The sequence below is a fragment of the Patiria miniata genome, unplaced genomic scaffold (assembly GCF_015706575.1).
Source record: "Patiria miniata isolate m_02_andy unplaced genomic scaffold, ASM1570657v1 HiC_scaffold_3, whole genome shotgun sequence".
NCBI lineage: Eukaryota > Metazoa > Echinodermata > Asteroidea > Valvatida > Asterinidae > Patiria > Patiria miniata.
The window spans coordinates 13,290,180-13,313,938 of record NW_024037069.1 but is presented as its reverse complement, the minus strand read 5'-3'; the positions used below and the strand labels follow the sequence as shown (position 1 = coordinate 13,313,938).

The window sequence follows — 23,759 nt, the reverse complement described above, 5'->3', positions numbered from 1 at the left end:
GGGGAAGAGGCTCGGGCAACAAGTACAAACTTTGCAAAGCCAAATTCAAAATGGAACATTATCAACGGATATCAAAATTCGCATTATACGGTTGTATTTATATTTCCATATAATGTGAGATGGTATACCGGCACCTTTAACATTTTATTTCGTCTGGAGCTCTGGACTGTTTGGATGATCCAAAATCGCCAAGAAACCTTCAGGTTACCAAAAACCTTCAGGTTACCCAAAAAGATCCACAATCACACAGCATCACTGCAAAACATCACAGATTTGTATTCAAGTTGACCTCACGCCAAAATGTCAAATGACAACTTCGGTCATAAGTAACAAGAGATGAACGTCTTTGTTGTCACAGTATATGAAGAGCTTGTGATATGACTTGGGACTGAATGGCATACGTCATCCAATTTAGGAGGCACCCTCGCGCAAATGAGTTTACAAGCAGGTCCCTTTGGGTTTTCACTTTTACGCTGACAGATTTCATTCAAGGGTAATACATACACCGGAACTTGAAGATAAAAACAAATGCGAAGTAAAAATTGGAAAATCTTCAGCCAGCCTTAGGTGGTCAAGGTTTACCACTGTTGCCTCAGCGTGGCACATGCAGACTTCATCCACTTACAACAAATCTCGACAAAAGCCTGGATTTCAGTTTTTACTTCCGTTCGACACAACTTAAATCCCCGAGTGATCCGGCCACTTTCAGCAGCCACCAGCCTGTGAAAATATTAACCAACCCTTTTTGGGTAAAAACACAAATCCGAGGAAGTGGAGTGAATGAAATTTGCTCACATTTTCGTGACTCGTATTTCTATCTCTGTACGTGCGTGCGCGCAATTACACAGGTCTGCGATTATCAGCAGAAATGGTTATATCAGACGATCGACTTCGCGGTGGAGACTTTCCAAACGATCAAAATAAAATCTAGACTTTAATGTTTTGCGCAATCGGTTCAATTTGCCACTCAGGCGTGACTTATATCATGTTATATAAAAAGCGAGCTCGCAGGTAATGTAGGCCCAGGCCTATCAACCTGTTTTTCCGGGTCTTGAGAGCCGCGGCGCGAATGTGAAAAGTGCCGGCGCGCCAAATTTCTTATCCGACCCGGGGCGAAATATTGATCCGATCACATGGGGCGATGGGTTGTGTATGTCTGTGCCTTCAGCTCTCTCGGACTGTATGTGGTCTAAGCTCATACGGTGATTTCTGCAATAGCAGTGCAACAGCATGCACCTTGGTACATATTAAATCACCATAATAGTTCTATACCTGTGTGCCGTATATATCTCCGAGCCTTTGGGTGTCAGGTTTTGTGTGTATATTTTATTGAAACTAAGGTGAGAAATGATGCCGAGGCACATATTTCACTCCGCAACACCGGCGTCTGCAGCGGTTTTGTTTACAGCAACGAGTGACCAATGATCTTTGGCGACTGAGGATTTTTCAAGAACAAGAAGGGAAAAATATAATACACACATCGCATACTTGAACAAACCACTTGTTGAACATTACACTTTTTCTGGTATTTCGTATCGGTATATCTGCAGGTACAGCAGCGACGAAATACCTAAATGATCGATACGGTCAGGCTGAGATAACTGCATTCCTGTTTTGGCTAAAGTATACAAATAAAATTACAAAGTATACAAAGTATACAACGTATACATGAACATCACAGACTGCATTGTGCCATATTGTGTAATTGCACGCAATTATTATCATTCCATTGACCACCTGCTGTCTTTATTGGTGAACAGCTCACGACATGCCTATTGATTAGCCTTGACCTTTCACCTATTGTTTGTACCTCGTATAGTTTGGCTACCTTTGTGTTTTGGTAAATAGTCATTGTACTGTGCTGTTATTTCATTTTGGAACAAATTGAATTCTTTCACTTGTATTTCGTGAGCAACACAAATAACAAGTGATGGGGACGAACACGTTTCCCCATGAATTTGTGAGAGAAAAACAGAACCAATATTTTGTGCGAATAATAATCAATACGTGAACTCCATGTTTTATTTTTTTGTTGTTGAAAAATTAGGGTTAAAATTGTCAAATGATTGAACTAAACTCATTGCACCCGAATCAATACACATAGAGCCTGTTGGTTTAGCATTCTATTTTTGATTTATGCTTCAGCCGTGTCAGTAACGGCACTCTTGTCACGTAGTCATGCTGGTACGCTTGTCGTTCAACGGGTAGGGGGTTCCACGTACAGGTTCGAGCACAGAGGGACCTGCTGGGAAAGGGGATTATGGCCTTAGTGTCCCTAGGCATGGCATTTTACCGGAAGTGCGTTTCTACATCATTGAGCTAATGGTTGCAACTTGGTTGCTCTTGAGCTGTTGAGGGCAGGGGTTTTGTGTGGTTGATAATCATAAGCAGATAGGCATTGAAACAGAGAACTCAAAATAAATAAAGAAATAAATGAATAAAACAATAAAATGAGAAACTGATTTTGTAAATAAAAAACACGTGCATTAAAATATCAACCCCATCCGAAGACACTTGCCGCTTTGGTTGATAGCAGGCCTGGTTGATAGTCATCTATAGTATGGGTCAGGTTCTTAGTACACACTTCATTGTACGTTAGGTATGGAGGTATAACTAAGGCTCAATCATCAGATCATATGCATCAGCACGTTTACCATTGGAAACAATAACAAACAAAAAATTCAGATTTCTGCACTGTTAACGTGAGCATGCAGTGTACTTTTTGCAGAGCCAACCTATTGATGTACTTTTTGGACCTCACTGACTGACTGTAACTTGTGAATAAGGCAGTGCTATTGTATAGGATTACACTGTTTGCAAATGAATGCACTAATCCGTCCTATTGTGTACAATAGATGCATGAAAAGACTTCCAATATCAACTGATATATAGAAGATAATTTTGTGCACTCTGGGACCAGCATTTGTAGGCTTGCCTTATCTTGTTTTCAAATTTAGTGTAATGTGCATGTGTTGCATCAAAAATATAAATCAATACTCTTTTTACTTTTGTATTTTATATTTTTTACTTACCTCCACCGTTCTTGTAGCAGAGGTAGGGAAACCGCCAGACATTACCCAGCCCGATAGCGTAGCCAATGCACGCGAACACAAAGTCCAAATTTCGAGACCACGTTTCCCGTTTGCCTCCCGGCGGGTCAGCGTCTTCCAACTCTTGCATCTCGTCTCCTCCATCCTCAAGACGAGTACTCGGCTCCTTGAAGATGTGGTCCACCGCGTTGCAGTTGCCGTCTTTGTCTTTGAGGGGCATGCTCTCAACGTGGTCCTCGCCACTTTTGTTCAGGGAGTTTTGGTGCGGATCTGCCACGAGAGACATGTTGCTTGTCGAGCAGTTACCAGCTCAGCTTCTTTAAGAAAGTTTGAAGATAGAACAACAGTGATTGAAGACGTTTGGTCACAGAGTGGTCGCTGTACACGGACACGCTAATGGTACGGCAGGCTTTTGCGATATGACAGATGTGCAATGCAGAGTAGCTGTCACTATATAAACACCACAGGTGTATTTACGAGAACCCGGCAAGTGGTGGATGGATGAAAAGTGCTGCAAACCTCTCGTGAGGCGCTGCTCATCAGCTCCCGGGCTTGAACCCAAAGATAACCACCACTAAACTAACCGACTGCTTAATACTGCTTCCCCTCAACCTTGTAGCCTGGACACGCCCAGTCTGCAGGGCTGTAAACAGCTGATGCTAGATTCTCCGGGTGGTCTTCCAAAAAGGATGCAAACCCCTCGGCGTTTACTAACAGTTTCGAGAGCTACAGGACATCCCTGCTGAAATGCACGCTCACCGCTCACTGTCAACTCGTACACCGACCGCACCACTCGGTAAAACGCTGATGAGACGAGTGTTGCTAACTGAAAATGGTGTAGTTTTACCACTTGTACAATCAGTTACCAGACGACTCGATCACGCGCGCGCACCCGACTACAGCTCACTGATTGGACCAGAGGTATAGGCGCGATGCTAGTATGGATACCACTCATCACACACGTCCACAGCTACTGAACGAACCGAATGCACACCAAGCCAATACATTTCGCTAAAACTCCGGGAAACTGTTACAGATGTTATTATGGTCGGCCGGCCAGACCTGGAGCTTTCGATTCAGGGGTCCCGCACACCGTACCAATGAACCACGCATGGCTGGGCGCCTTGACATGAACGGGCATAATCACCTGAGAAGGGAATTAGTGGGGAATTTTTCCCGGTTTTTTTTTTGGGGGGGGGGGAGTGGAAGAGGGAAAGAATCATTTTCACTCCTTTGGTGAATTTGCAAGGCAATGAACCCAGATCCGTGCACGAATGACCTTTCTTTGAAAATATATTGTGCAAACATGCAAGCCTTTTTGAGCTTGTGACGACTTTGTCCACGGGTAACTTTGGGCCTGGTACGGTGCAGCTTAGACCCGTTACATTATTAGTTGTAGGCCTCTAAGGACCGTAGAGTTTTCCCCATCGGAAACGTGTTTGTTTTCATTAGATAACGGTTCCCGTTTGCGCAACCGTTCAAGGTCTTTTATCGACTCCAAAAGTGCTTCGTTTTCGAGCTTGTGTAACTAAAAAAAACCTCACAATTATTGCTCCGATGAATTTGCCTTGAATGTGGTGGACAATTGAATGGGTGAACTTCATGCCATCGTAACGAGTGGCTTTGCATTTATTTCAAGCAGAAACACTTTTAGGTTCGTTTCAAAGTTTGTCATTCGGCGACTATATTCAGTATTTCAAATACGATTTATATTAGTAAGGTTTAAATACAAAACTCGTACCGTCACTCAGTAAACTAAGATGCTTAGAGTTAGACAAGTGTGCTTAATTGCTTGCTCGCCAACCAGTGGCGTAGCCACGGGGAGGGGGGGGGGAGAGACAGCCCCCCCCCCCCCAACTGATTTGAGGGCGTGTCCGGTGAAAAAAACCTGTCTACCTTTCAGCACAGATGAAATGTTTGGGCGCCCCTCCATTGTAACCTCAAGCCCCCCCCCCCCCCACACACACGCCCCCCTATAGGATGAGAACCCTGGCTACGCCGCTGCATGCATGCGTGCTACCTATCATTGGCGTCGCGAGGGTGGGGGAGGGGCACTTGCTTCCCCCTCCGCCTCCCTGGAAATTAAAGCAAGGGCGGCGGGGAGTGGGGGAGGAGGCGTCCTCAGGCTTCGTTAAGAACACATAATAAAGTACAAAGCTTGGAGCATAATAACGTATTTTTTTCATCTGAATAATACCAGGCTCCTATTATACATCGAGTCTTTCCCCACTGTGCTCCCCACTATCGGCACCTAATCAAGCGCATCGCGGCAAAATGTGTCCACATTTATTCCGCCGGTGATTCAATTCACGCTTCTCTCGCATCATTAGATGTAAATTGAAGTAAACTTTTTGCGTGTTGATTGGATCAGAGATTGATTCGGATGGGGACAGCTGATGCCAATTACGGTGCAGGGGTGCAGACTTCAATTGGCGCGCGTTCGTCTATAATGACGTGTGTGCTTATAGACGTCATCGCAGCCGTCATAATTTGGTATAGATTTTTGATGAGGCAGAGATGATGATGATGATGATGATGATGATGATGATGATGATGATGGAGGGGTTAATAATTGAGGGTGACGGTGAAGCAGTGAATGGACTGTTCGATGTGACATGACGTCAATTTGAGTGCAAAATTCCGTAGACATTCTGTCGAAAAAAGAGAATCTTTGCTTGGTCATTTTGACAGGGGACAGGTATTTTTTTTTGGGGGGGGGGGGTTAAGGACTGAACAAAACATGATTTTATGGCTCAATCCCCTCAAACATTACTTTACACCCATGTGAGCTCCGTATTTTCCCATGAGGGCGCTCTTTAAACAAACATTATGCTTTCGCTCGTCACCGAATTTAAATTTAAAAAAAAAACTGTTCCTAGGGAGGGTGCTCTTTGCAAAGAGTCGATATCCTCATAATCAAAATAACCACTCAAAATCATCCTATTTGATACTATTATAGGGCACTTATATTAATCGGGGCGAGAGACACATCCTAGGTCCAGTTCAAGAGCTGTAACACCGATACCTAATTGCCAATAAGAGAATGTCATGGTCTAATTTTCTCACTTTTCTCAACTATGATTCCCTAACTTGATGCGAAATGAGAGACTTGTTTTCTACGTTTCAGCCCACTTTGTGATGGTTCCCAACGATCATGTTGCTCCTTAGGCCCACTATACCTAGCCCATGAACCCAGGCTGCGAATGATATTTCAATCCTTACTTCCCGTTCGCCCAGGGTATACGCAACCTATATATGGAAGGTGTTTCGTCGCACAAGTCCGGACATAGTCCCACGCTGTTACTACTCGGTCTCGTGATACATGTATATAATATTTCAGAGTATGCCTAGGCCTACTGTTCGAAACAGTACTGTAAGAATTTTTCCCCATCTTGGTCTGGTGACGGGACACCTTTTGGGTGCGTGATGTTGTAGGATCGTTCCGGGTGGGAAGCGCCTTCCATACAGGTCTATGCCTAACTAAGGCGAGGTGCATGCACGTCACTGTGTATAGTTATGGGTACCATTATTATAGACCTTGAACTTCCCTATCGGTGTTTCTAATGAAATCTCAAACTCCATAATTCGTTTCCCTAATAGAAAGCGAGATTTCTGAAGACCGGCTTGTGTTTTTGGTACAACCACAAGGTCAAGGGCCACTAAAGAGGTCGCTACCAACTAAAAACGAAGAAGCCACGAATTTGTTGATATTTTCGCTTGATGAACTGTAATAGCTTAGGCCCTATGTGAAGGAAAGCAAGGAGTTTCACAGTGTGCGTGAGTATTTTACCGTACTAGATTTTTTATTATTATTACCAGCTCTTTGTACAGTACTAGCCCTTGGGATTTTCAGTAAATACCATTACCACACACAAAAGTCCGGTTTTTGCGACTTTTCAAGCTGTTAGACTCAACAGCTTTTGGGGGATCTTTTGGGATCGTTGTTGGATCACGGATCTACCCCAGGCTATTTTGCTTGTCTCGAGCTAGTGTTATCCCGTCTTGGTCCTTATCGTCGGAGATGAGTGATGGAATCCGTCTACTCCGGGAAACAGGTGAGCGGGTGGTAACCACTCAGCACCCCGGTACATCGCGCGATATGCCCCGGTCAGTATAGGCTCTAGAGATTCGGTATCATTTTACCAATAAGGCTTTGAACTCTTCGGAGAAGAGTGGAAGTTGGAACTGAATTTAGTTCAGTGTGGTTTGTGCTGCTCCAGGGCCAACCTAGTGTCCTCTTTGCACCTATTTGACTGACTGACTGACTCACTGAATGTCAGTTTTGAACCGTGCAGTGCCATCGTATAGGATTACCCATCAACGTCAATAAATCGTTTCCACAAATTGTGTGTAGACCAGATGTGCGAAAAATAGCTATTCGGAGTCAATCAACAGAACATTGTGCACTCTGGGACCAGCTTTACTACATACACTGCAAAATCTGCGGTGTTAAATATACACCATTTTGTATCTATATAGGACCATCTGGTGTTAAAATTTACTGGTGTTGTCCTATATAGATACCGAATGGTGTTAAATTAACACCACAGTTGTTGCAATGTAGGCTTGTCGTGTTTTGTTTTGTTCTGTTGAACACTGCAAAGTATAAACTGCGAAAATATTTTCTGAAGCAAAGTTGGGTGCTCAATGGTTCGAAGCATTTTCTAAGTCATAAAAGCTGATCCGAATTGTTCGTGCGCAAGCTCAATGATTTGACGTTTGCAAAATTAAAACGTGCATTAAACAATGAATTTTGTTCCAAAATTCCCCCAATGCCAGACCGTGAGTTAATGGAAATATTGTTATTGTGATAAGATAGTCTGAACCCCATATCCATTTATTGTCACAGTGACATTATTTTTTTCCATGTTATAAACTCAGACCAACACTGTTTAGACTTTCATGGCATGGCTGAACTCCTACATGTATCGGGTATCATTTCACAATTTGTTTTATTTTAGGAGCGCAAAATGATGATTTGTACATCTCGGTCAAAACACATCTCGAAATTCGCGTCTCATTTCGGTTGTCACGATCGTCAGCACCCACCACACGCAGTCTAGATGAAGTTTAACGTGCCTTTCCTATCAATGCCCGAGCTTAACAAGCAACGCGCGTGTTGGATTCAGTTTTCTTTCAAGGTCAAGTCCGCGGTGGAATAACCTACCTCGTTCTAGTTATGACGAAGGCAGCGTGTAAGCAATCGTAACAAAATATTCAGTCGTTTTGTCGTTCAATCTTAACAAGTACTTTCATTTGGCTATTATGTCACTGCGTTCGCGGGGAAAAAAAGATGAGCTTACTTTTTTTATATTTGCTACTTTAAATTACAAAATGTAAGCTATTTTTTTCGGGAATGTAGATTTTTCAAATACAAAACCCTAAAATTGTATTATACGGAGCGAGTAAAATCAAACATACATGTAGTTTATTCCTAATCGAATTATGAGCATTGTGTACAAGTACACTTACGAAGTAAACGACCGAAATAGCTTTTAATTGCATGATCTTTTATTGTGTCACGAAAAAAATATTTGTCGAATCTGAAAAGGGGGTTTGGTTTTGGAATTATTTTTGATATTTCAACATTACACATGTACATGTATTTTGCTTATTGCATTTTTGAAAAGCACATAAATACGGTGCGATGATATTTTTGTTTAGCTAGTGATATTTAAACAATTTCTTTTTTTTTGGTGGAACGATGACGTCATTGAGAGAAACATGACACATCTCGTTTATGAAAAAGAATATGAGCAGGTATCGGATTTATTATGATGGAATTCATTATCATGATGCAATTTACAAAATTCTGTTCCTCCTTTTTATTCAACGTTTCTCTTTTCATTTGTTTTCCCCTTTCTAATGTTTTCTGCACTGCAAGTACGTTGTTACCTGGGTAACCCCACCTGCTCAATGGAAAAATCAAAGTTTCGGCAATTGCAGTGGAACTACAAATCGTGAACAGCGCCCTCTTGTGAATTCCTGTATCTCCTCGAGGAGGGATCAAAGGTTTTTTTTTCATGTTAATATATAACAAGTTTCTACAAATTCTCTGGGGATACAGTCAATCTTGCTGAACTTGTCAGTTTAAATATTTGTGTTTTGCCCTTCATGGACAAAATTGATCAGCCTTGTGTAGTGAAGGTTTGCTGTAAGCCTTGGCAATCAGTACCAGACAGCAATTTCATTCACGAAGGGCAAAACGAACTACATGTATTAAAATTTACAACATCTTGATGTAATCAAAATTCCGTTGAACTGAATTTTAGGAGGACATAAGTGAATATATAAAATTAAAAATATAGATATGAAAACAGAGAATGTAAACAGCAGTCTTATTTCACACTCCCTTCTTTTAATACTTGATTTTCAAGAAGGGAACTTTGTCCTCAGCGTATTTTCCTGTTCTTGGCTGGCACAGATCCAGGCCGTGATTTCCTCCGTCGCCTATCTCTCTTGCGATTGTTCTTCTTGTTGAGTCGTCCCAGGCTGACCCCTTGCCTACGTTTGATCAGGGTGTGTTTCTCCACGAGGCTGGCTAGTTTGCCCTGCTCGGCAAGCATGGCTAGGAACGTGCAGATGAAAGGGTCGTAGTTGTGGGAGCGACGGCAGTCGTCAATCTGAAGGACGAAATTGTGGACAGAGAATGCATGTTCAGTACATTGTATATACTGTATGTGCACTAATTGTTATGGATCACAAGTCATCATAAGTCCATCACAAATTAATCACAGGTAAATCACAAGTCCATCACAAGTCAATCAGAAGTCCATCACAAGTCAATCAGAAGTCCATCACAAGTCAATCACAAGTCTACACGGTCAACACAAGTCACTCACAAGTCAATCACAAGTCAATCACAAGTCAATCACAAGTCAATCACAAGTCACTTACAAGTTAATCACAAGTCAATCACAAGTCTACACAGTCAACACAAGTCAATCACAAGTCTACACAAGGCAATCACAAGTCACTCACAAGTCTACACAGTCAATCATAAGTCTACACAAGGCAATCACAAGTCTACACAAGGCAATCACAAGTCACTCACAAGTCAATCACAAGTCAATCACAAGTCACTTACAAGTTAATCACAAGTCAATCACAAGTCTACACAGTCAACACAAGTCAATCACAAGTCTACACAGTCAATCACAAGTCCATCACAAGTCATTAAGTCCCAAGCCACAAGCTATTCAAATGAACAGTGACAAAGGCATTCTGTTGTAATTGTTCATTTGTTACTCAGGACCAGACTTATGAAAGGACTTGTGATTTACTTGTGACTGGACTTGTAATGGACTTGTGACTGGACTTGTCATGGACTTGTGACTGGACTTGTGATTGCTTGAATAGCTAAGCGGCCCGCTTTTGTTACCAAAACTGAGTTACCAGTATTCACACAATTACAATCATCAGCATATAATTCTTTAGTAGTAGAGCTATAAAATGTGGCCCTTCTAATGTACCTTATATTTATTCCTCTTCTCTTTCTCATCTAGGAGTTTTTGTTCGTACCCGTCGATTTCTGCTTCCACACTCTTAAGTAGCTCCAACAGATCCTGCAACACACAAACATTGTCAATCAAAAGTGATCACCTGTATCTCTGATTTTTTTTAAATGAGAAATATTTTCCAAAGCATTTAATTTAGAAAAGCAAATGCACAAAGGTATGTACACAACCCAATGACATTGACATTGTAAATACTTTAGATATCATGCTGCCAAAGATGTTTTCGCAAAAGATTTCTCAGACGTATATATATGTCACAAACTCTTTGACAAAAATAATTGCCCTGAACACTCTGATGCAAATTGAAAAACACGTCTGTGTGCAACACCTAAAACTACTGCAAGTAACACTTGCCCGATCCCCCTAGCACCCTGCCAGTTTCTACATATATACATGTACTGGCAGTTAGCAAGGACAACTGTCAGTTACGACCTTGATTGTCCACCCGGCAGGTACCAGTTCTCAGTTGAATGGGAAATTTGGGTCGAATGGAGAGTTTGGGTGAGACACCGGACTAACATATGTTAGAGTCATTAGTTATACTGAGCTGAGCTCTCCAGAGACCTCGTAAATATCCATATTGGAAAGGATTTTGTTGACGTCGGCCTTCTCTTCACAGACCACCTTTCAGGTTTAGTTGAGATTGATGACTGAACTTACAGTGAACTGGAACACACACACAAGGACACACAGAAGGAATATGCGATCGCAATATTGCCCTGTCTGGCTTGAAAGCCAGGGGGATAAAAATGAGACTTACACTTTGTTCAAACGGTGGTTTGCCATGTTGTGAGAGAAGGGAGGAAGGGCTGGACTGAGCTGGGGTGGAGTATGCCTTGGACTCCGCTTGGCTAAATGGTTTTGAGATGTCCTCTCCTTCAAACACTCTATGAGCTGATCGTCTGGTCTGCACAGATCTTTCGTGCGGCAGTCTGGCAGCAGCTTTCCCTTCTGGTTGATAATCGGTGTAAGCCATTGAGGCCTCCAGTTTCTCCCTGGCATCCATGATGGTGCTTGCCTTCCAACGCTGGAACTTGAGCATCTTGACGGCGTTGGGGCTTCCGGAGCGGGAACCCATGGCCGAGCAGACTGGGGAGTTAAAGGCACTGCCAAGCTCAGAGGCAGTGTCCGTGCTGGCACTGCTTGAGGAGGATGGAGGACTCTCCTTGCTGTCAAAGACAGTTTGGATGCTAAGCTGTCTTGACACATCACTGCTTGAGTCCTCGGGAAGCCTCCTAGGATCTCTGAAGGTCACCCTTGGGCCTGATACCTCTCCCCTTTCCTCAAGACCCTGCTTCTTGAGGATGCCCTCAGTCCTGTACCCCTCAGACCGCGCACCTCTTGTCTCCTCCTCGCTCTCATCATCTGTCAGGTAGTTGCTCTCTGATTCACTGGCTGAGGATGTCGAGGAGGCGGCTGACGCATCTTCGTCCGACATGAGAGGGGATTTGGCATAGTTGTGGTTGTCAAGCGCAGGCGGAAGCCTGGTGGATATACATGATGGAAGTTGTTAAAAACAGAAACAAACACCATGAGTTTTAAACACAGCCCTGGGCATCATGGTAGGCAAGCTATGTTATTACTGTGCTGACGGCATCTAAGACACAAGGGGTTTTTTTTGGGGGGGGGAGGTTGGGGGCACAAGAAAAGATTTTTCTTTCCTGATTTTTGATAAATTACTGAAAGACGAAATATTCCAAAATCATCATATTAGTACCTCTTCATCATTGTTTCTAAACTAAATGTAAATTTCTAAGAACTTTTAGAAGTTTAAGAACAGTGCTTTATTGTTACCTGTATTGTGGAATGCTCTCAAACACCTTGACTTTCTTGGAATGTTTCTTGTGTTTCTTGTGCTTCTTCTTCTTTTTCTTCTTCTTTTTCTCTCTCTTGGAGGAGGAGACAGCTGAGTTACCACCACGCTGGGCATAGTTGGGCTCCCAGTCTGGATCCGATAGATCCCTGTCGATGGAATGCCTGCTAGTGGGATGGTCCTGGGGAGGGGGGTGTGTGTGGTGAGGGGCAGGACTGGGCTGCTGGACGGGCGCATGACGGTCCTTCAATTCAGGTCTGGGAGCTGAGGTTGACGTTGCTGAAGCGTGGATCAGGTTGGGCTTTCCATCCAGGAATAGATGCGGGTGGGTTGCACGAATCAGCTGAAGAGAGAGACAATAAAAGGAATTATTCTCTATGCTTGCAATGCAGCTTGATGAATAAGTCTCGGAAACAAGATGTTGCAATGTTGTAAATCTGATTCAAGTTTTTTTATTTGGGAAATTTCAAGTACAGTCGAACACCTTTATAACAAGGTCCTTGGGACTTTACAAATTACCTTGTTATAACAGGTACCTTGTAAATAACAGTAATGGAAAACAAAGAAAAACAAAGACTTGGGACCTAAAATTTTGCTTGTTATAAGCAGGACCCTGTTTAAAACAGTGCTCTTCTTTTCAGGGTTCGACTGTTCTTTTGGTGGAATTTTATGATGGGAAGTTGAAATCCAGAATAAATCTTGTTTCTTACTTGGTCCAGGGCGTCTAGAATGATCTGCTTATTATTCTTGAGAGTGTCCAGTTTCTGCTCATAGGATTGACACCTGTCTCCCACTACAGCCATCAGATTGAAGCGGATATCTGACGAACCACTGTGACAAATTAAACATAACATTGTTTTGTCCTTACTTGGAGGTTGAAAGGTGAATTTTTAATCTTCAAAGTAAACAGAGAACCAGTTGGTAAGGTGGCCAATTTCAGCTCAGCTTGCAGTAAGCACAAGCAATATTTGCTTAGTAAAAAGTGGGTTACCAGCCAAAATACTACAGTGATGTATAGTGCTATTGACTGGTTTACTGCTAATATCTTTATGCTGGGCACATGAATTTGCTTATTAATAATAAGCCCCAAAAAACCTGACTTTTTTTCAAATACTGCTCCCAATTTACCAAATTTAGTCCACACTTTATTTGCAATCGGTTACACATCTGTGAACGGGTGCAAGCCAGCTAGTCTGGTTCCCTGACCTGAAAATTCCCCGACGTCTATAAATTGCTCCATTTCGCCTGAAGTAGGGTCAGGGAACCAGACTACAAGAACAGCATCTATGAACACAAAACTTAAAACAGGTCAGTGTTGCAATATTTGCTATAAAATACTAACCCCCAAATCCGTCTATTTCTGAAAATCACAGCAAAAGCAACCTTTGTTTGATTGGTCTATTGGGCGCTGGCCTTGGCTGTATTAAAGTAACAAGCATTACAACAACCAATGAATATAGCAATTACAGTCAAGGGCAATTTAACCCCTGGCTACTCCCTACCCTTCATTATCAAGCCTCTCGCTTATCACCCGCCGAAACTTCTCTGTCCAGTCCTCATTCTCTCCCCAAGGTCCTGGAAAAGATGAAAAAAGGAGAGATTTGTTTCTTAATGCAATGCAATTTGGGGTTTTTTTTCATTCAGTCCTTAAAAATGCACCAATGTGTACCATTCAACCTTATTTATCATTTTGCCATTTTCAAGGGTGTTTTGGGGCCTTCTTGTTTTTTTACTAATGCAAAATTCCATATTCATGAGCAAAAGTGTGATGTCATTTCAGGCAGAAACCTCAATGTTACAGCTATTTCAGCCTCAAAAAGTTGCCAGAATTTTGGATGTTCTGCTGTCAATGAGCCAATGAGCAAACTTTTTCTCAAATGTTTTCAATGAGCAAACTTTTGGGTTCCCAAATTGAAAAGAACACCCCTAAACTGACCGGTGTCTTCCTGAAATGACATCACAGCAACAGCGCCTCCAGTTGTCCGTAAAAGCATGGACAAATTTTAAATGTTTAAAGAAGTGCACTTTTACATAAAATTAACCAAAAAGGGATGTCAAATAGTTTTCATACGTTTAAAAGGAGTAGAATGCTCATGGACCCTTTAAGTGTTCAAAACAATTTCTGAAACTCAAGTCCACAATAAAATGTACATCCCATTCGTTCAAAGGTTCCATCAAACGTCGCCTATAGGGTTTATCATGCAGAGGGTCAGGATTGTGTGGTCAGAGCTCACCGTGGTCTATGGGATGTGGCTTGAGTCCATCCAGTTCAATCAGCCTGTCACTGATGGGCACGTAGCTGACAAAGTGGAAGGTCTCCCTGGCTCTGGTCGTGGAGATTCCAGTCTGCTTCTCCGGTATCTGTCGGGGTTCTGGATGGGCATGGGAGTTGTGGATCTGGGCCAGCTCCGGCACATTGCCGATGGCGTAACCCTTGTTCTGAAATGGGAACAGAATTAGGTTTCATTTTTAAACAAGTTCAGTTGGGAAACCAGTAATCAACCGTCACAAACAGTCAAAAAATCAATCCTCTTCCCCTGCCATGCCTTTTACACAGGCTAGTCACCAACAGTCAGATCATATGTCAAGCAAGCACTGTGACTTGTCAAATTCAGTCAACAGACAAAAGCAGGCAAGTGGTAGGCACAGCTGGCTTATCAATCACCTACAGTCAAAGCATCGCTGTATCAAGTTACATAAACAGTCACGGCCAGTCAATCCTGCTTTATGTAGGCTGGGAGCTCTTAACTGTTGAAAACAGTCCCTTGATTGATTTTGACTGAAAGGACAACTTGGCACAGAATGTATGTTTGCACAGGAGTGTTAATAGCAATATGCAAACGTCCCTAGTTAAAGGATGGTTAAATCGTCAAAGTCATCAGGAAACTGCTAGAGGTCCTAGCTCCCTGCTATGCATTATGATGTGGACGGACATTGTAACGAGCAATGTGAACAACTATAGTTGACTAGCAAGTATTCAAGTGAAGATCATTTAGAGTGGATAAGATTACGTGAATTAAAAAGGCTTAATATTATTAATTACACAAGAATTGTTGTTGTGGCAATGTGAGTGTCCAAGTATCTTGAGAAACAATTTTAAGGAATGTAGTTGTCCCTACCTCCGCACTGAAGTCTTTGGTGTAGTGCTTCAGATCACTCAGGGTGTTCCCCAGCTGGATGTTGCCACAGTTCAGGAGCACACTCAGTAAGGCGTGTGTGGCACAGGAATTGGGCACTTTCTGTGTGGTAAGAGAGAGGGGGAAACAAAACAAAAACGACCCTTGTATTTAATGTAACAGTAAGTTTGTCGCAAGAGCTGTTGATCACATATATCATTTCTTCAATAATCCCCGAAACTTTTGCCTTGCAAAGTTGCTGTTGTGAGCATTGCATCACCAAAAATTCAGCTTTTAATTCTAATTTTGCAGAGAGTTATCGAAATCCATACGTGAGACATCACGTTGATGTGTACTGCAATGCATTGTGCAAAAAGACTCCTCAGCTATAACATTTTCATCGTGTAGATAAAACAGTGCTCTCTTGTTGATCTGAGTGAATGCAAAATGTTTCATTTTTTAGCAGAGGGCGCTATGTTCATTTGGCCATCGATTAAAAAACAAGTAAGCTGCAAGGCTTTACCTACAACTACCCAGAATACATTGGGAATCACACACACATTTCCAGAGCATGGAGATTGACGTGGATGGTTTTTGAACTGCCAAAAACTTGCCTTAAAATTGGATTTAAGGTCTCAAATTTCGCAGATGACATGCTTGCAACTATATCATTTTGATGTATGTGTTGTCTGGGCATTAATTAGCCTAATGGTGAGTAAAAAAACGTCAGTAGTAATTTTGCACGTTTTTATGCACTCACGGTCCCAGTCTGAGTAAAAGCATGCAACACAAGAAAATAGACTGGCACATAAAACAACCAGTCCAACACCCCTTTAGTACTGCATCAATCGACTGTGTCAAAAGAAACATCTGGTACCGGTCTCCATTTCTACAGATTCTCTATTTCTACACAGCCATGCCACCAGACTAATGAAAGGTCAATCTTTTCAAAAGTTAGACGTGTACCAGTCTAGTCTTAGGCTTCAAATTGAAATAACTTGGCTTCACTCTCAGGTGAAGAAAGTCTCCTTTAAAGTTGAATTGAGACCTCAAACTTGGCTGGTGAAATACTGAGGTTTTCCTCATGATAATTGTGGAGAATTTTACCGGCTAAAGAGTGAGTAAAGTTGGCCTGAATTTGTATTGTATGTTTTTCTGCACTCAAGGTCCCAGTCTGGCATTGTGCATGATGCGACCCATTTCTCCTAAAACCTGGATCCATCCCTGGTGAGAGAATGGGCACATTTTCAATTTGAAGTCTAAATTTCTTATACGCCAAAGGAAAACTTGACCCACCTGATGAGCAAAGAACATCTCCTTGGCAATCTCTGCATCGGTCAGGTACGCCTCGTCTCCGTTGGGCTGCACCTTCCGCCGCGCTCGTCGCTCCTCGATCCATTTGAATAGGAATATGAAACCATAGACGGGGCCCTCTATTGGCTTCTGTAGATCGTAGATCTCCTCCACTTGAACGCCTGTCACACCTGATTGTTATAAATAGATCTGATTCACAATATATGCCAACAATGCATTCTAGACTAGTTAATCATCTGTCATTCATAGTTTAAGAATATAAATGCCATGTTTGGATTAAAAAATAATGATGTATAATTAACATTAGGCGCTTGGCCTAGGTTTACTTACCAAATTCTTCAACTAACAATGTGAACAGTCCTGTAAGAAAAGCAAAGAGAACAACAAAGCCAATTACTTCGTGAATTACAAAAATAACTGAACAACAGCTTTTGGCATGTTGTTCTGCCTTCGGCAGCCTTTCCAAAATGTGTTTAGCGCCCTCTGCCGTTTATGCGTATTTTTTCATGCCATCGTTTTAATCAGTTATTCATCACAATCGTGCTCTAGAAAATCAGTAATTTCGACAGGTTTTACCAGTATTCCAATCCCCTTAATCAGCACAATCTGTAAGTAATCTTTCTCTGATCATGTAATGTATAAGCTTTACTAGTTTTATCACTGTTTTGTGGGTTTTTGGGGACAATTTCTTAAAGTTAGTGTCGTTTATTTACGGACACGTGTACATAAACGTGTTCGGTCTCATGTACATTTTGAATAGGTTTATGTGGACATTTTGAGGGCTTGGTCTTTCCTTCTCATCCCGCTTACATGTCAATTTGGGGGGATTTGTCTACTTTGACATGTCTGAAATCTTTATTGTAATTTCTCTGTTATTTAATGGGGTATTTCCAGCCAGTTTATTCTCAGATTTTGGATTCTTGGGGTAGACTTGTCATAGTCCTTGGGCCATTTCCTGTATTTTCGTCTCTTTCATTAGTGGTCAATTAAGATAGTTCATGTAATCACCTCACACTAATTAATACTCCATTAATCTTCTGTACTTAATTGTTTAAACTCAAAATGTGTTCTGTATGATTTAAATTGCAGTTTCACACCGCTTCCAATAAACAGCTGATTCGTCGACTTCACTACAGTCCATTTTTGGCTCATTTTGGGAGAGTGTTTAGCCTCTGCATAGCTGCGCACGTACACGTGCAGTGAGGGCAGAAGACATGTGTCTATTTAGGCAAACTAATCAAGCTCCAGTCACAGACACAGCGTAGCCCGTTTTATTCTGTCCCCCTCCCCCAGTAAAGTATTACATGTGTAGTAACACCTACATGACTTAACACTGTCACCAACACTGAGCTGAGCGACTCATACATGTCATATGCGGTTATGCCTTCTGAAAGTTCAAGTTCTGTTTAACTGGTTAGGCCACCCAAGTCCAGTCTTATGAAAAAAATATACAATTACGACTACGACTAAGTACAAGCAAATATAATATATAGGCCCTATAAATGGTAAACAAATGTTAGACTGGCCGGGGAGCGGGGACACACTATCTATATTTTCATGAAACTACTGCAACAACAATCAGTTGACAATAAACATGATAAACTGAATGAATCTTCTATCAACTTTAAAGTCGGCTTTCCTGTTTAATTGAACACAATTGGCTCACCTGGATCGCTCTCGAGCTCAAGCCACCCTTCATTCATGACTTCACTATTTCTTAAACCGAATACATGTAAGTAACGTAAAATTACGAAATTAAACACAATTTTGTCAGAGTTTGAACGAAGACCTCATTCAGTCATTATCATCTCACGCTGTTTTCGATACAGCGCGCCCTCTCGAGCTCGTTCGCGCAGCGATGAGAAGGTAAACTTGCAGCAAGTCCTTCACTGCGCAGAAGACATCCAAATTTTGAAGCCGGTTTCAAAGCGTAGTAATTTTCAATTTCAAACGAAAGACAGACGCGCTTCGTCTGCATACTTTCCTGGAGCCAAGTAGAAAATACTCAAAGTGCTAAGTGATTTGTTTCAGAAAGGGGCCAGTTTAATTCGAGTCACACGGGAACAATTTGATATCAAACGCTACTCATTTTTTCTCTAGCAAGGCACACACACATCATAATAAAAGATATAATTATTTAAGCACAGTTTTTGGAGTCTTCCAATAACTATGACTGGCGAATTCGTTTTGGAATATTTTAAAAGTGAAAAGAATGCATAAATATCTAGTATGATTCCTTAAATATTGGATGGTAAATAGCAGATTATGTATATGAAAAATGTTTCTTGAGACTAAAGCTTTTAACCATTCCGGACAATAAGATACATCACTTCCGAATATGCTAATTTCAAAGAAAGGTACTTATAAATGATAATTTTTAATGTCTAAAAACTAATATTTCTCATTCATTAAACTTACGAACCTGGATAATTCTATTTTTTATGCACTTTAAGTGGGGTTATTGAGAAAAATATGTACAATTTAGGGTATCATTGCAAAGTCGTTTGACTAAATTGAAAAGCTCCAACAGTGATTGATCCGGGGTGGGGATGGGAGTGGTGAGAGGGGGTCAAAATCCCCTATTGGACCGCAATCAAATTGGGAAAATGTGAAGGAAAATGCACGGATACCTTCTTCCCCCCCCCCCTCCCCCCCCCCCCCCCCCCCCCCCCCCCCAGCTAACTGATCCAGACCTGAACTCCCCCCCCCCCCGTCCGCTACGCCACTTGGTTTCACGTGCCTTAATTAATTTACTTTTAATAATCATTACATCTAGTTTTCCTCATCCCATGTTTATTATTAATCTGCAAAATTATCAAACTCCCATCCAGACAATCTACCGCCACAATCTATTTCTTCTTTTTAGACGAAGCCCCGCGGCCATCAGACGGCGGCATGTAGCCGTTAACCTTGTCTAGCGCCCTCTGTGCCTGACAGAGTTCCCGCCATGACTGACGTATGAGCAATGGCGGAATGATGGCCCATGGTGCGTTGAAGCCAATCACGTACAGCCAGAAGTAGATGGGGTGCCACAACGGGCCGTGGGAGAAATCCTCGTAGTACTCGGTGATGAAGTAGATCAGAACACCTGCGAGCAACAACAGTACGGAAATTGTTATTGCTAACAAGATCTGAGGATGATAGGCCTAATTAGAAGTCAGTTCATTAAGATGTGTGCCGAGCAAGTTTGGCATGAGTCAAGTGAGTTCAAGCGCGAAATGCTTAAACATAGTTCGACTCAAGTTTAACTCCACTCAAAGAGCTGTATAATAAAGAATTCCACTTGTAACTCCACCCATGCCTGATGACTAACTAATCGACCATCCGGGACCGTGCATTTCGTCATTCACAGCCGCAAAAGGCCGGGAAACAAGGACCGACAACTTTCATGACGAGGTCTGTGACCATCGTTCGACAAATTGCACTCAGCATTCAGCAGGTAGCCCGTCACAGGCAGGTCGTCATAACCATCACTCATATCAAATTTGGGTCGCACCACGAAGTGACGTATCGCGTGCACCAAGTCCATAGACGACGTCACTAGCACTTCGTGGTGCACCCGACGTAATGATCGAACGGATCGATCGGACTGTCGATAACCTTTGCCGAACTTACGCTGGTCGACAATGTTGGGACTGCTTCGAGTCGCACCGCTAGTTATACTAGCCGAACGTGTAGCCAGGAACGGCGGTCTCGTTACTGTTCGACCAGGAATTATTGAAGCAGTTTGCTAGCACGCCGGAATGAGTTGCGACATGAATCATTAAATATGTTGCCAACTTAGTTCTTGACTGCTTCAGCTTGTTCGTTGTACCACTTAAATTAAATTAAATCCTTTGTCAGGAAAATGTGGATAATTAACAGAGCCATGCGATTAAACAAATTTGAAAAAAAAATCATTCACGTCATACCAATGGTAACAATCATTGTTTTCTTTCGGCTTACCGTAGGTCTGACCAATCGAGACGGCAAGCTGCATCACGTGTCGCATTGGGTGCCTCGTTATGAACGCCCATACGATAAGGAAACATCCGGGTCCTTCCAGCCAAGCAGTTATGGTTTCCATGACGATGGTGCAAGTATCATTGCTATAGCAACAATAAATGGAAAGAAACTGATTTTAGACCACAAAGCATAAGAATCAGAGTTTTACGATCGTCGATCATGAATTAACAATGTAAAACATTATGACACGTACGACATAACAGACCGAAATGACGTTAATTGAAGAAACAAAATTTTGTAGTAAAACTTACGAAACATATCGACTGTCTCCCTTTGCATATTCTTTCCCTGAAATTGAAAAAAACAAAATTACTTGCATATCAACTTATTAATAAGTGAAAAAAAACCTTTTGAGCGTTGCTAAAAAGAAGCAGAACCCATCAAATGAAATCGGCCCGATCATGAGTGAAAAAGTGTGGAATTGGATATACTGATGGTGCCACGTGAACTCTCAAAAATTAATGCCCTGTCGAAATGTTGGCTGTCAGCTCTTGTCGACTTACACGTCTGCGCAAGGATGTGATCACTTCCTGCAATGGTGGCGCTCGTCACTGTCAAATACCCCTCCAAGACCACGTGGATGCAGCCGCTCATCCCAAACCAGCACAGGGTGGCCTTCTCCTGCAAGCCCAGGGCGCGACCGTACCGGTCCCGCTTGAACAGTACCCAGGCCAGCCCGTAAATCACGGCAAAGACACCCAGTGCGACCCCTAGGATGTACTCCAGGGAATGGGTGTTCTCCTTGTAGTGGGGAAGATGCATCCCCCTTGGGTAGTACGGGTGGGACACATTGGATGCCATTGCTGACGAAACTGGTCTCAGTATTTCAGGCTATATCTTTGGAATGACGAATCTTGTGAGACCTGACAAATTCAGACTGCACACGCTATATGCCTATGCCTCCTAGTCCTACCGGTATTGTGAGTACAATGCACTTGGTATTGAACTTGTTCGGTGCATTCAGTCACTGAGCGCGGTACATGACGATACAAAGTTCAAAGGTCAAGTCGTGCATTGTTATACCACGTGCTCTGAAGAACCGTGCCTGTTTTCCCAAATATAGAAGTTGAAATTGGCGATATCATTGTGAACGATAAGTATGGCTTTTGTAAATAATGCTGTGACCAATTTTAGCCTTTTGGGTTCTGTTTTTAGGCCCCTATTAGTGATAAAATTGATGATCGGAATCATTTGTGTACTCATGGAGCTATAAAAGGTCCTCCGGTGCTGGTGCGGAGTTTAAAACTTTTGCAAGTCAGAATGCCGCGCTAACAAATTTACTAGCTAAAAAATTAAATTATAAAAATTGGTCAATTAGGTGCCTACTAGTTTTTTGCACAGGTGCAGGGAATTGGAAATAGAACAGATGGCCAGATTTGTATACACATGTGTTTCCTATGAAAATCAGAGAAGCTGGGTGAAAATGATCGAGGAGTAAAGAACTTCAAGGATCACCCTCTTGAGTTTAGTTAAAGATCATGTTCTACATACTTAAGCTTCGACAGAAGTTCATGTCATGAACAGCGCCATATATAGTGTCAGATGGTGGCTATACCCCCTCCCCTTCGCTACTCGAATTTCTAGCATACTATATACTTTTTCATCATCACCCCCCCCCCCCTCATATTCATCATACTTACATATTTGAGCCAGTATGGTGTTACTGCCAGCAATAGTGCCACTGGTCAGAGTCAAGTATCCTTCCAATATCACATGGATGCATCCAGACATCCCAAACCAACAGAGTATAGCCTTCTCCTCAAACCTAAGCACACGACCGAAGCGATCCCGCCTGACCAGCATCCATGTGGCCAGAAAGGCGACTGCGAATGAGACTACGACTACAGCCACCACCACATGGAATGGCAGCGTGTTTTCCCTGTAGTGTGGAAGATGGAGGTCAAGTGGGAAATACGGATGGGCAAAATTCTCATCAGCAGGCCTGGACGCCATTTTGAAAACACTCTTTTCCTCTCTGTATAACCTATATGCCTGGACGTTGCAAAGGGATTTGCTTTTGGCAAATAGCACTGTATTCTCATACAAAACAGCGTATTCAACGTACGTGCACACGATCGTTGTAATCTTATTGTGCAACTATCGAACCATAAACCATAGACTTGTTTCAGTCCCTTGTAAACATCCTCCCGGCCCAAAAGTAAATAGCACTGTCGTCACATGTCATAATAATTGTGTTGAATTAAAAATCCAGCTTGTATACCGCCCGTCACGTTAAATAGGGTATGAATTGGCGTAAAAACCCTGCAGCGCCCGGCGGAAAATGGATATTTTTTTTATACAAACCTACACCAATATGGTTGTCTTGAAAATACAATATGGAGGCTTCGGTCAATAATTATGAATAAAACTTTTTCTTGATGTGTTTTAATGGACATAACATTGTGCTCATGTATATAATTAAATAATTTTTACTCATATAAATGATTTAAGCGAGCTGGTCCTGGTCGAACCGCGCAGTTTACACACAAAACTGGAAGATTTTTGACTAAAAATGCAGTGTTCAACATAATTTTGGCGAGGGAAAATCAGTGTTTTATCTAGTTTTTGTTTCATTTTCTGAAAGAATATATTGTTAAGGTCATACTGTAATAAGAACTAAGGTATACTCTGTCGAATAATGTAGTGACGGCGATAGATGCGAAAAAGGGCCTGTTTTCTCATAGAGCCTTGCACATGAAAACCTGCCCGTTGGGTTAGTTCCCCAAAGGAATCCATATAAAAGAGGGTATCGACATTCTGCAAAAAAAAATTGTTCAAGTCCCAAACCTTTGAACCCTCCAACCATGCTCCAACATACAGGCGCCCGCACAATGCAGCGTGTTTTTATTTGTTGACGCATGGAGGATGGTTGACGGAAGTCGTAAGCGCTTAACTTCTCCTCGTTATTATGTTTTTTTGGTGTGTTTTTTAGGGGGGGGGGTGT

At 42.2% G+C, this 23,759-nt stretch overlaps 3 protein-coding genes across 4 annotated transcripts in view; all 3 read right to left on the bottom strand.

Annotated features, from left to right (window-relative positions):
- Nucleotides 1-4,012, bottom strand: part of LOC119738258 (sodium- and chloride-dependent GABA transporter 1-like) — a 38,468-nt gene extending 34,456 nt beyond the window's left edge. Inside the window, exon 1 of the mRNA XM_038213087.1 lies at nt 3,033-4,012. Within this exon, the coding sequence (XP_038069015.1) occupies nt 3,033-3,336 (304 nt within the window). The 5' untranslated portion in view covers nt 3,337-4,012. The remainder of the gene's footprint in view (nt 1-3,032) is intronic.
- A 4,789-nt stretch (nt 4,013-8,801) lies between these two features.
- LOC119736977 (ubiquitin carboxyl-terminal hydrolase calypso-like) lies at nt 8,802-18,759 on the bottom strand. Its single transcript, XM_038211023.1, has 11 exons — nt 18,477-18,759; nt 17,141-17,170; nt 16,793-16,980; nt 15,500-15,619; nt 14,615-14,819; nt 13,883-13,955; nt 13,091-13,211; nt 12,362-12,723; nt 11,328-12,051; nt 10,523-10,615; nt 8,802-9,673 (listed from the first exon to the last, which is right to left on the bottom strand). Exons 1-11 carry the CDS (start codon nt 18,511-18,513, stop codon nt 9,443-9,445), a joined length of 2,184 nt encoding a protein of 727 aa, XP_038066951.1. The 5' UTR covers nt 18,514-18,759; the 3' UTR covers nt 8,802-9,442.
- A 736-nt stretch (nt 18,760-19,495) lies between these two features.
- Nucleotides 19,496-22,934, bottom strand: LOC119736976 (3-beta-hydroxysteroid-Delta(8),Delta(7)-isomerase-like). Of its 2 annotated transcripts, none has more exons than XM_038211022.1 (4): nt 21,319-22,092; nt 21,067-21,103; nt 20,756-20,898; nt 19,496-19,898 (listed from the first exon to the last, which is right to left on the bottom strand). In XM_038211022.1, the coding sequence occupies exons 1-4, from the start codon at nt 21,614-21,616 to the stop codon at nt 19,660-19,662; spliced, it is 717 nt and encodes a 238-aa protein (XP_038066950.1). In that variant the 5' UTR covers nt 21,617-22,092; the 3' UTR covers nt 19,496-19,659. The 2 variants fall into 2 exon arrangements, with proteins under 2 accessions (XP_038066950.1, XP_038066949.1); XM_038211021.1 differs by lacking the exon at nt 21,319-22,092 and adding an exon at nt 22,456-22,934 and having other exon boundaries at nt 19,499-19,898.
- Between the last annotated feature and the right edge of the window lie 825 nt (nt 22,935-23,759).

Excerpts from the sequence above, each read along its gene's own strand:
- LOC119736977 (XM_038211023.1), bottom strand. The coding sequence starts at position 18,513 with ATGAATGAAGGGTGGCTTGAGCTCGAGAGCGATCCAG. Across the intron at positions 16,981-17,140 it reads ATTGTTAGTTGAAGAATTTG|GTGTGACAGGCGTTCAAGTG; the intron begins GTAAGTAAACCT and ends TATAACAATCAG. Across the intron at positions 10,616-11,327 it reads AACCACCGTTTGAACAAAGT|GATCTGTTGGAGCTACTTAA; the intron begins GTAAGTCTCATT and ends TGTGTGTTGCAG.
- LOC119736976 (XM_038211021.1), bottom strand. The coding sequence starts at position 22,768 with ATGGCGTCCAGGCCTGCTGATGAGAATTTTGCCCATCCGTATTTCCCA. Across the intron at positions 21,104-22,455 it reads CACCATACTGGCTCAAATAT|GGAAAGAATATGCAAAGGGA; the intron begins GTAAGTATGATG and ends TTTCAATTTCAG. Across the intron at positions 19,899-20,755 it reads CTCGATTGGTCAGACCTACG|GTGTTCTGATCTACTTCATC; the intron begins GTAAGCCGAAAG and ends TGTTGCTCGCAG.